This window comes from Anser cygnoides, chromosome 12 (assembly GCF_040182565.1).
Source record: "Anser cygnoides isolate HZ-2024a breed goose chromosome 12, Taihu_goose_T2T_genome, whole genome shotgun sequence".
NCBI classification, from domain to species: Eukaryota; Metazoa; Chordata; class Aves; order Anseriformes; family Anatidae; genus Anser; species Anser cygnoides.
In genome coordinates this window covers 15,115,686-15,127,833 of record NC_089884.1, presented here as the reverse complement: position 1 = coordinate 15,127,833, position 12,148 = coordinate 15,115,686, and the positions used below count along the sequence as shown (strand labels likewise).

The 12,148-nt window shown below is 41.0% G+C and overlaps 1 protein-coding gene across 1 annotated transcript in view; it reads left to right on the top strand.

Annotated features, from left to right (window-relative positions):
* MMP2 (matrix metallopeptidase 2) overlaps positions 1–12,148 on the top strand; it is a 35,858-nt gene that overhangs the window by 10,012 nt on the left and 13,698 nt on the right. Inside the window, exons 5-8 of the mRNA XM_013192370.3 lie at positions 1,113–1,286; positions 6,986–7,159; positions 9,924–10,097; positions 11,220–11,375. Coding sequence (XP_013047824.1) covers positions 1,113–1,286; positions 6,986–7,159; positions 9,924–10,097; positions 11,220–11,375 — 678 coding nt within the window. The remainder of the gene's footprint in view (positions 1–1,112; positions 1,287–6,985; positions 7,160–9,923; positions 10,098–11,219; positions 11,376–12,148) is intronic.

Below are 12,148 nucleotides of genomic sequence, written 5' to 3'. Positions count from 1 at the left end.
CAAATGAAATATAAATCCCTCATGCAGAGTGGATTAAGAACAACTCCTAGAGTCCTTAGCAGGCAGTTGCCTATAGCCTTTTACAATGAAGCAACTGAAGTCCAGAGACCATCACCTGACCTAGACAAACAAGACCAAGCATTAGTAGTTTGGAACCTGTTTTATTCTGCCTAAACTTCACCACAATCATATATTACTAATTATAATTCTCTTAGTGTAAAATAAATCGGAAATCTTAGAATAAGAATGAAAATTCATGTTTACCTTTCATTTCAAAATCTAGTTTTCTCAGCTGTCCTCCCACCGAAAAAAATAATTGAACTTTAATACCAAAATAGTCAAATTCCTTCTGTTTGGCTTTCTTTTAACTTTAGCAGAACCTCAACTGGTGTCTATAGTAACTGGACTGGATTCCTGCCTCAGAACAACAACGAACAGGAGGAAACTGTTTTCTGTATCAGTGGATATACTGCTTAAGTAGTTACTGCTCCTAGAAGTGCAACAGATAAGCAAGTTATTTGTACAGTAACGTATGCTAGAGCACCAGTACTGCAGTCTTAAGAAAAGTGTTTACGTGTGACAAATGGAAATAAAACCCGGGACCTGGGTGTGCCTGCATTACCACCATATCCCCCAGCGCAGCAGATCTCGTTCAAGTCAAATTGCAAATACCAAAGTGGTTTATGAGGCACAAGGCATAGTCAAGCTCATGCTCAACTGGAACCTTTCAAACTATACTGAACACTTTAGACCACATTACCAAAGAGACTAAATTACTAAATGTATTAACAGCATGTTTATAAGTTCGCATTGCCATAGTAACAACATATATATTTTTCTGGGCTGATTTTAAGGCCTGTTCATTCTAACACTTCACCATGAGTAATATCTATGTAATTCTCTCAAAATTACTGGTTATTATTTCAGCTATGATCATCTTGCCAATAGAGAGACTAACAGCATACAGAATTTCAAAGCGGAAATCCATACTACACTTCTGTATCAGTATTCTCCAGAAAAAAAAAATAATGAGGGAAAGAAAAACGGGTCCAGAGACTAATTTTGATATTGGTTGGTGACTAATTTCCCCATTGCATCTGTTCTCTTTGCAGTGGTTAGAGTGAAGTACGGAAACGCAGATGGTGAATACTGCAAATTTCCCTTCTGGTTCAATGGTAAGGAATACAACAGCTGCACAGACGCAGGACGTAGCGATGGGTTCCTCTGGTGTTCCACAACAAAAGACTTTGATGCAGATGGCAAATATGGCTTTTGTCCCCATGAGTGTAAGTAGAAGTTTGTCTTCAAATGTTTTGCTCCCTGATAGGTTGGTCCTTGTTTTGTCTATCCCTTCTCTCTGTACTTTTTCCAGTTCCTTTCTGGTAGATTTAGATTTATTGGTCTTTAATATCTCCACTTTAACACTCCCTAAAGAATTCCTCAGCGTAGAAGAATTTGTAACTGACAGTGACCCAAGGCCCACTCGTCTCCTTCAAAACAAGGACACACTGAAGACATGCCTGAAGCACACAGGCCCCCCTTATACATCAGGGGTACAAAGGTTCAGTTTCACAACCTGGGAACAACCAACCACATTTTAGAATAAGGATAGGGCCAAATCCAGACATAAAGCACACTAAAGGACTGAAATCTCTCCCCAGATCACAAGCCATTCCACTAACAATTGTAATGGCATCTCCTTCAAGAGCAGCAACTGAAAAAGCCTGACAGTTCAGGAGGAACCCCATTAAGCCAAGTCTCTGTAACCTCATGTACCAAGTGACCAGTTTTAGCAACTGCTAGCCCCTGCCACCTGAGTCTGGGAGCCCTCTTTGTGCAACATGACACTGTTAGTGTCACAACAACCCTTTAAATGTCCTTTTACTGCTTTTCAAAATGAAAATGATTGAATTGCAAGTGGATGTCAATGCTGGTAAGAAGTCATTAATAAATTGGCGCACTGCAAATTGCTAGCTAGAAGAGCACTCAGGTTTTGAGTTTAGGGTTTTGTTTCAACACCTGCCTTAGGACTCTTACCCATGAAGCAGCTCCAGTCGCTCACTTTAGGTACAGGAACACTGTATTTCAGAAATCCTACCTCTGTATCAGCATCTGTACAAAAGTGGGTCTAAGACTGCTAAAATCATACTGAATTTCTAGCTTTTTGAAATCTGAACAGAATCCTTGGCTTTACAAGCAATTTATTTTGTAATTGGACTTTTAGGAAACACTCATTTGCAGATTAGACAATTTGTATAGTGCTGTCACGCAGACATAACTTTATATAAAATACACATAATATCATTATCTTTAAAATGAAATTATATGATAACGTGTTTCCTGCTAAGCATTAGGAGTGTATTCATACACTTGAAACTCTTGATGAACCTACTGGATATAAGATTTCTGCTAATTCATTACTGTGCAAGCATTAATTTGATCTTCTGTATAGCACACAGCAAGGAAACTTTACAGAAGCAATGAAGTATAACTGGCTGTAGCTGCAGTGCTGACTTATCAGAAGAGAGAAGAGCAGAGAAGTGAAGGGGCTTTTAACCATTTGTGCCATCTCCTGATTGCCGGCTCAAGTGCTGGCACCCGCATTCCTGTACACTCCCCATACTGCAGTTTCCCACATCCATTTTTGCCCTTTGTACACAACCAGTTGCTACCAGCTTTTTGCAGCAGACAGTGTTTCATCACTCCTGTTACCTGACGTCCTTAGCAATGGTCCCACAGCATCACTCGAACTCCTGCCTGCTACTGCTAGGGCATAGCAAGTAATAGCAGAGCTATGAAAGACATCAAAACAGAGAACAGTGGAACTTCTGTTAGACTCGTGATAATCCTGGTTGGAATAACAGCGCTAAACTTATTTATAATATTACGGTTACATGAAGTAGGAGGAAAGAGAATGCAGATTGCTTAAAGAAAGTTAGTGATGCTTAAAATGCAAAGATATCAAAACGAGACATGGTCAGGGTTTTGCCAGGGCAAGAATGCACAAGCACAGCCTGACACATCCCAGGAAGCCTCAGCAAATACTGTAGAAACATGTGTGTTAATATGCATGTGTCAGTTAAGTACACATTTTTTTACAGATCACAAATATGCACGTGTAGAAAAAGTTCGCATACCCTGTCTTCAGAAGTTCTTTGCTATCTCTGGTTTAGTGTTGTAGCCAAACACTAAACAGATGGGGAATTTCTCAAGTTCGGTTTCAGGATTGTACGCTTTCCAATGTAAGTTTTTCTGTATTAGCATGGCAGCAGTTTGCAAAGAAAATCTGTTGTGGAATATAATCAGTCTTCTAGCCCTACTATGATTTTAAAAAAAAAAAAAAGTATTTTTTTTAATTTCCAAAAACCTAATTGCTCATTATGTGTCACACCATGGTAGATCCCAGCTCTAGATAACAACTATTTATGACTATAGCAGGTAAACAAGCAGGGGTATGAACTTTTAACAGATTTCAGTTAATCAAAATATATATATATAATTAGCTACACCCCTTTCAGAACTAGCCTCCTTAGCCTAACATTTACTTGAGTAAACTGCATGCACGCACACAACCACAGAATCATTCTTTCCTCAAACTTTGTCATCTCCTTTGTTCCCCACATTTCCTCAACTCTTCCCTCTCATAGTTAATCCTTCCAGCTGGAAAAGCGCAAAAGTGGGTTTATTCTTTTAAAACGCATGAAATTGTATCTTCATTCCTCAGATATTGTAGGAATGAAGCCCAGATTATAGGTAGCTGGACAAACAGACATTCACATGCCATGACTGATACCTTTGTAAAATCCTAGAACCGTATGAGACAGAAAATGTGAGCAGTGAAGCACTCTCAGTAAGAGTTGGTTCAAGAAATTGGTGTTCCTGGAAATGCTTGTGTCAAGGTTTCTGAAACGGAACAGAAGGGTTTCAGCCTTTTGTTTCTGATGTAATTGTTTTGCAAGATCCTTGAGCAGTTATCCACAGATGTTTCTTATTAAATTCAGAGCAGCATTGTTCACTCATTATTCCAAGACTCCATTTGCTAACCCCTGCTAATAAATTCAGATAGGGAAGGATTTACATCATATAGCCTGCGTTGGGGGCAACATTCCTAGTTGTCAGTGTTTGTTCCTCCGCCTGTTAATTCACCAAAGTTAGTTTCAGTTCTTCCCAATATGCCACACTGCACATTTGGAAACATTTTCCTTAGGGCTGTGGTACTGCACCAGGCAGTCCTCCGACACCTACCATCGCTGCTAACTGCCTAACTCCACGACCTCCACCATCAAGGAAAGACACCCACCCTAACCAGCTGGTCACACATCACAGAGAGGTGGCTGGGGTTTAACCCAGCTTGGTTTTCCCTGTTCTGCTATTTTTCACACCAAGATCTTGATTCAAGGCAGTAGGCTGTGTCAGACCAACTCAGAAACCCAGGCAGTGTCCTGAATAGGAGGAACAGAAAAAGATGTTTCCTCTGCAAGCCCTGCAGCCCAAATACCTCCCTTGCACTGGACACCGATCTCGCAGGCTGGCACTGCTGCTTGCCTGCTCTCCCAGGCAGAGCCCTCACCTCACAGAGCTGCAGCTACCTCCACCTTGGGTCTGTGCCAGTGGATTTTGAGCAGCCTTCCAGCCTGAGGTTTCCTTGCATCACAGGAGGCTGATTTTACTGGGAAGAACCACCAGTGCAGCTCATGGATTAGCAGTGTCCAGTCTGAATCTGCTGTCACGGCTGTAGAACTTTACTAATTCTTAAATAGTTGAACTTGGCATGATGCAGAACAAGAGTCAGGCCCTTTTAAGATCTTACACGTCACTAAACCTTTTGTAATGTTTTGGGGGAAACTGATCTCATCTCCTTAATTTTCGTTTACATTAAAGCAAAGCCTCTTCCAGTTAATCGGGGAGCAGGGGGGTGTCTTTGCAATCTTAAACCACTGAGGTTACCATCACATGACGTTACCTCAAGCATAATTAAAAGTTGTCTTCTGACTGTGACTCAGAAGGACTCCTTGCAAAGCAGTACGAGACTGACTTTCTATATGGTCTCTGCAACTGAGCCATGTTTAAACCAGTTCTAAAAAAAATAAGCCATTAAAATACAGAGCATGCCAGGTCTCGAGCTGGAAGCAGCTCATGTGGTAAATGAGTCATCTAAACAACTCAGCTTAATTTTGCTTTCCAAATCTATCATTTAAAAAAAAATGCATTTTTCCAATCAGTATAAACACAATCCTAGTTAGTATGTTCCCTAGCTTGTAACAGAATACAAGAAAAATACAAACATTTGCAGCTTGTTCTTTGGGGAAGACACAGTGTGTGTTGCAGTTACATTGATAGCACCTTTTGCCTAGAGACCGGACCTCTGTGGCTGCTTCCACGTGAAGGATGCAGGATACAGAGCTTGGCAGGACCAGAATTGCAAACTCACCCGTGTGAGCCAGGCCTGCAGGGTCCAAGTCCTCTCCGTACTGGGACTGGAACTTATTTCAGTAACCTACTGGTTCATGCCCCTGATGCAGTGGCCAATTACTGATTTAAGTGGAAAAGGCAAAATGAATCAATCACTCATGTCACAATATCCCATCATCAGAACGATTCTCAGTTGCCCTTCAGCCAGGAAAGGTCTTGACTTTTTATTTATCCCTACTCTAAAAAGTGAAGCATGTTCATAAACAATGTCTCTTCCCAGCAGTGCATCAGACTAAGCAAAGACAAAAACGCTCAAAACCTACACAAAGGCACTGGGGCTACAAGAGCTTTTTGGTCATCAGAAACGATAACAGCAAAGTTATAAACAAATTAGCAAGCCTTCCTGCATATGTGTTTGGGTTTTAGCTTTGGATTTAAACTGGGGGAATGAGAGAGAGGTGACCCCCTGGGCATCTTAAAAAGGCCACGTTTTGTGTTCTTTATACTGGGAATTCACACAGAGTTGTTTCTTTTCAGGGTGCTGTTCTTAAATCTCAAGGAGAATTAGCATATGGCTGTATGGAGGATTTTTTTTGGTTTCAGTTCAGTGCAGGGCCTGACCCATTTTGTTGCCCTGAGGGCTTCCTCCTACCAGCATGCGGCACTCACAGACACTGAGGATTCTTGGAGAAGTGGCCAGGAGAAGAAACGGGCAGATTCAAAAGACGTCAGATGCTCTGAGACATCTGCATTTTCGCATAATTCCATTTGGACTTCCTTTTTTTTTAAAAAAAAAAAAAAATACAAGATTATATCTGTCTTCCACTGGATATTCCAGAGAATTTACTAAAATTCCAAAACAGGTCCCAGAACTCTTGGCTCAGTCTAACCTATCCTTCTTCACCCACATGAGAGAATTGTGATTCTCAAGGGTGAGCCCTCGGGACCTGTCTGTGTATGTGCACAAACAATAAACAGCCCCTAGAAGACCTATGGCTGCTTCAGCTACACTGGGGACCCCTGACAAAGCAAAAGGCAGGAGGAGCCCCCAGCGTTCAGCTTGGTCACAGGACTCCTGTTCTTCCTGTCTTGCTTATCTAGGGAGTGCCTGAGCCCAGCTGCACAGACTCTGGAAGTGAGAAGCAAAGCCTACGGGAAATGCCTCCAGGATATATCATCTAGCTAACTCTGCCATAAGCCAGCATCTTAAAGAAGCAGAAAACTTAAGCACATGACAGTTAGGAAAACCAGTCTAGCCTGTCCATGGTTCTGTACGATGTTTACTATCCTAGCTAACATTCCAGCAGCTTAGATTTTCTTCATTCCCAGTTCAGTTATAGCGAGGCGTTCCTTTGTGCTCTTCATTCCCCTACTTGAGAGACTGCACAGCCCTTGTCTTCTTGTCAAAGCATTTCCTTTTTGGTGTAAAATAGAGGTTTTAAGTGAAAAGCACTGCACACAACGCATAACTAATCACCGTCAAGACCTTCACACGTCACCACTGGCGCATTGTGATTCCCTGTGGATATCAAGCATTGGGCATTGACATTTTCCCCTTTTGGTTTCCCAACAGCACTTTTTACGATGGGTGGCAACGGCGATGGACAACCGTGCAAATTTCCCTTTAAATTTCAAGGCCAGTCCTATGACCAGTGTACAACAGAAGGCAGGACAGATGGATACCGATGGTGTGGAACCACTGAAGACTATGATAGAGATAAGAAATATGGATTCTGTCCAGAGACTGGTAAGGGAAACGTCGTTTGTGTAACAGTCTCATTTGTCATTGGTTTAAGTAATGAAAATTGAAGGGTTTTTTTGTTTTGCCCTTTTTTTTTTTTTTTAAACACATACACCAGAGCATGTAAAGGTCAATGAGTAAAGCACAGTTTCCCCATTGGTGGCCAAGGAAGTAACTAAGACAAGCAATCTATTTAAAGGATACTGCACGTAGCATACAGTACTACACCAGACTTACAAGGGATACACGGAAGTCCTTGAACCATAGGGATAAATGTTAATTGAGTAGACTACAATTTGTTAATGGCCCTGGAAGAGAAGTCTCACGTGACAGAAGAAAGCATGACTGATATTTTAGCTTATACCTGTCAATAACTAACACTTCACATTTACATTGGAAAAAAAGGTAATCCTGTTTAGTACGGTAAGCTCCAGCTGACAGATCTTCTTAGCAGCTCAGGAAAACTAAGGGAAATGGTTTACCCAGGAAAATAAATATCTGCTTTCTTCACAATTTTTGATATTTTGAAACGTGAATTTTATTACATAGAAGAACAAAAATAATTTATAGCTTGGCAGGTGTTCAATTTAGGATATAGGCTATAGTCATAGCTATTTAGCTGCTGCAGTTCTAAAATCTCAGCCTTTTACCAGAGGCAAGGCACAGCTACGGTTCATGCATGACAGACCATAAACTTCAGCCCACCGCTGGCACAAAGGCCAGCTGAGAGCACACAGATGCACCCTGTATTTCAAGTCTTCTGAAAATAGCCTAGCCATTTCAAATGTGGATTTGTATCAGTGTTTGGTTTCCTGCTAGTTCTGACATCCAGGTTTAACCCTTTAATTTTACCTTACAGATGATTTAAAAAATAGAAATATAAAGGATCAAATTCAATATAACTTGCTACATAGTTAGGAAGGTAGAAATCTAAAGAATGGTCCAACAAGCAGAAGAACCAATATATCTGGAATCAATACAGCAGAACTCCTAGATAATAGAGTCTCTATTACTGGAACAATAAAATGGTTTAAGTTTTTTTTCCCCTAGTATAAAAGGTTATTGCTTAAGGCAGCTGTGCTCATTATTTTCTGATTTATTAATTAATAATTATCACTAAGTAATAATAAATAATCAGGGAGACAACCAGCTTTATCTTTGTGCTGCTCTTCTGTACCTTCTAAGAAGACAGACCATAATTTGAAAGGAATTATAATTCCTAAGTAATTCCTATGTAATTGTAATTTCTAGGTAGTTTTCCTATTTAATTAATTAAATGAATTTGATATTCTTTTCATATTTTTTGTGATACCTACTTGAACATGTAATTTTTGGTTTAGTTTTAAGCTCCTCCCTCTAGAAAATATTTGTATGTGCACATACACAAGTATATTTCCTATATATTACTGCCATATACTATACAGCTGAGAAAGCAGTTGCAGAAAGTCTTGCAACTTTTTGCATTAGTATTGTCAAAAGAAAAGAAAAACAGCCACCCCCATTTTATAACTATTCCATGAGAGAATGTTTGAAATCATATGCTTTCAAACTGTACCCTGCTGTCAACATACAGCATTTCCTCAGTTTATTAGGAATTTATGACATTTTGACTACTCTTCAGGACACTTTTTTCCTTGAAAGCTTGTACTTCAAGTGGGACAGAATCACAGAATCATCTAGGTTGGAAGAGACCTCCAAGATCATCTAGTCCAACCTCTGACCTAACACTAACAAGTCCTACACTAAACCATATCACTAAGCTCTACATCTAAACGTCTTTTAAAGACCTCCAGGGACGGTGACTCAACCACTTCCCTGGGCAGCCCATTCCAGTGCCTAACAACCCTTTCGGTAAAGAAGTTCTTCCTAATATCCAACCTAAACCTCCCCTGGCACAACTTTAGCTCATTCCCCCTCATCCTGTCACCAGGCACGTGGGAGAATAGACCAACCCCCACCTCTCTACAGCCTCCTTTAAGGTACCTGTAGAGAGCGATAAGGTCGCCCCTGAGCCTCCTCTTCTCCAGGCTAAACAACCCCAGCTCCCTCAGCCGCTCCTCCTAAGACTTGTTCTCCAGACCCCTCACCAGCTTCGTTGCCCTTCTCTGGACTCGCTCGAGCACCTCCATGTCCTTCTTGTAGCGAGGGGCCAAAACTGAACACAGTACTCGAGGTGCGGCCTCACCAGAGCCGAGTACAGGGGGACAATCACTTCCCTAGCCGTGCTGGCCACACTATTTCTTATACAAGCCAGGATGCTGTTGGCCTTCTTGGCCACCTGAGCACACTGCTGGCTCATATTCAGCTGACTACCAACCAATACTCCCAGGTCCTTTGACAACTACCAACCAGTTGATACTCAGTAGCCCTTTAACCTTCCTGACACTAAACCTACCACTAACCTTCCTGAGACACTTTAAAGCATCATGAGAAAAGGCATTATCAAAGTGACCCCACAGAAGTACTCGCTGTGCAGTTCTCTTCCACAAAACACCACTAACTGCTTCTTTCTCTAAGCTGTGCACCTGGGTCCAGGGCTTGTTCTCTTTGCCACCAAAACTAAAGGCAAGTTCATTGCAATAGACATTGCTAGCCCTCTTTTCTGTGTCAAAGGATTTTGTTCTTCAATATTAGTTTTGATCATACTCGTTAGTTAAGAGGATTGCAAATTTTCTTTCTCTTTTTCACATGTAGCTTAGGAGAAGATGCATCAGCTTAATCCTACAAAAGGGATTCCCTTCTCAATGTGTTTTACTACCATTTTCCACAGCTATGTCAACAGTTGGTGGAAACTCAGAGGGAGCCCCTTGTGTATTCCCCTTCATCTTCCTTGGGAACAAGTACGACTCCTGTACCAGCGCAGGTCGCAACGACGGCAAGCTGTGGTGCGCTTCCACCAGCAGCTACGACGACGACCGCAAGTGGGGCTTCTGTCCGGATCAAGGTAACTCCGCTTGTCAGAGCCATGCAATGGAAACAGCACGCTGATGGCACCACACTCCTGACAATTTCATTCTCATACCTATCACTCCTTTCTATGATACTTCTCCCCCACCCAGTATCTGAGCGAAACTCCTACATTCAAATGGGAGAAAAACCTTTACAAGTCATCCCAGGGCTCATCTGCCTGAAACATTAAGTTTCCCTAAAACTGCAGTGGAAGTATATTTCCAAAATATAACCAAACCCATTTTTTTTTAAATAATTGTAAAAGTGTTTCTTTCATGACCAATTTTTCCCTCCAAATCCAAACTCCACAAGGACTATAGTACTTCTCTAGTTACGCAAGAACGAGAATGACATTGGACAAACTACAAACAAAAGCTAAATGTAAAAAATGAACACACTTGTGACAGATATTGCTAGAGATGAAGAAAAATGTTTAAAAAAGAGAAAAAAGGAGGGAACTTTATGTTATGTCTGTATGGTGAATACCAGTATTTAAAGTTATTTTCATTAATATTTGCCTTTATTTGTAACATGGATAAAATCAAATAAAGCAAAAGGCATTTTACTCATCTACAGACAAGTGCTAGGTTCAGGCTTCTGAATATTTTCCCTTTCTCCTTTAGGAGGAAAATAAATGCCATATTTCAGAGACTGTTTGGACATAATTGATTAAAAGCAATCCTATGATAAAAGATATTTAACTTAGCATTTGGTACAACAGTGCTGATTCAGGCTTTGTTCAGAGACAGAGGCATACAGACCTGTTAAACATTTCAGTACCATTTCAGGATAGAAAAAGATTTGAGATCTAGATTGCAAGTTTAATTCTTCTGTGCTTAAAGAAAAATCTATGATTTGATACACTTCCTTTTTTCACGGTACTAAGACAAAGTCACAAGTGAGGCTGTAGCAAACATCAGCTACAGCAGAGGTTTTAGACTCTCCACTGGAATATTTCTCAACGTATCTATGACATACATAATTAGAGGCTGTAATTACTAATTACTGTGTTTATGATTAGGAGATTTTCCTGGATAGCAAGGAAAATAAGGCCATGACTAACCTGTGCGGTACATTTTTGACACAAAGCAGCTGATACTAACTCGCTGTTACTCAGGATACAGCCTCTTCTTGGTCGCTGCACATGAATTTGGCCATGCTATGGGACTGGAGCACTCCGAGGACCCAGGAGCTCTCATGGCCCCCATCTACACCTACACCAAGAACTTCCGACTTTCTCAGGACGACATTAAGGGGATCCAGGAGCTATACGGTAAGGCCTTCCTCATCAGCAGAATTCAGCAGAAGAGCATGCAGCGCAGGTTGAGTTTGGGGACTCAGAACTTGCAGGGGATTTCATACTGCCCAGTATCACAAATGCCATGGACATCCTGTTGTTTCACGTTATTACCAGGGCTCCTACTCCAAGCAAGTATCACAGTTTAAGGATAACGAGTCACCAAATTTACTGAACTACTCTCAAAGCTCCCCTGATAAATACACCCAACTTGTAGATTCCAGTTCCTCTTGCCTCTACTAGGACAATGAAACATTGTGCTTTTCTCTAGCCTGAAATATCCGATGAGGGTGGTTTTGTCTACATCACCCTGAGCTTCCCAGATTGCAACTGTCTGTAGGAGGGGAAGGGGTTTGCTTCCCATCCCAGCTGGAAAAGAGTTCCCATTGACTTCCCACTATTCAGGTTGTACAGGCACGATAACATTTGCAGATAATGTGTGGAAGATGATAGCTGTATATAAACGTATTTGGCAAGCTCCTGGAGAAGAAAGTGTTTTTATGCTGGTACATCTTTAAAATTCATTACTTTCTCCACAGACACACTTAGTAAAATGCAAAGGAATAATTATGATTAAAGTTCCTTCCATTTATATATTTTCCACCTTCTGAAGGCAAAAATACACTAGTCAATTAAGCAGCCTAGGAAAATCCATACCGTTTCTCTTTCTGTACTTCACCCTTTTCTACTGAGATATCTTCCTAATTGTGACTACATCCTACAGTATTTAAGACTTTAGAAATGATAAG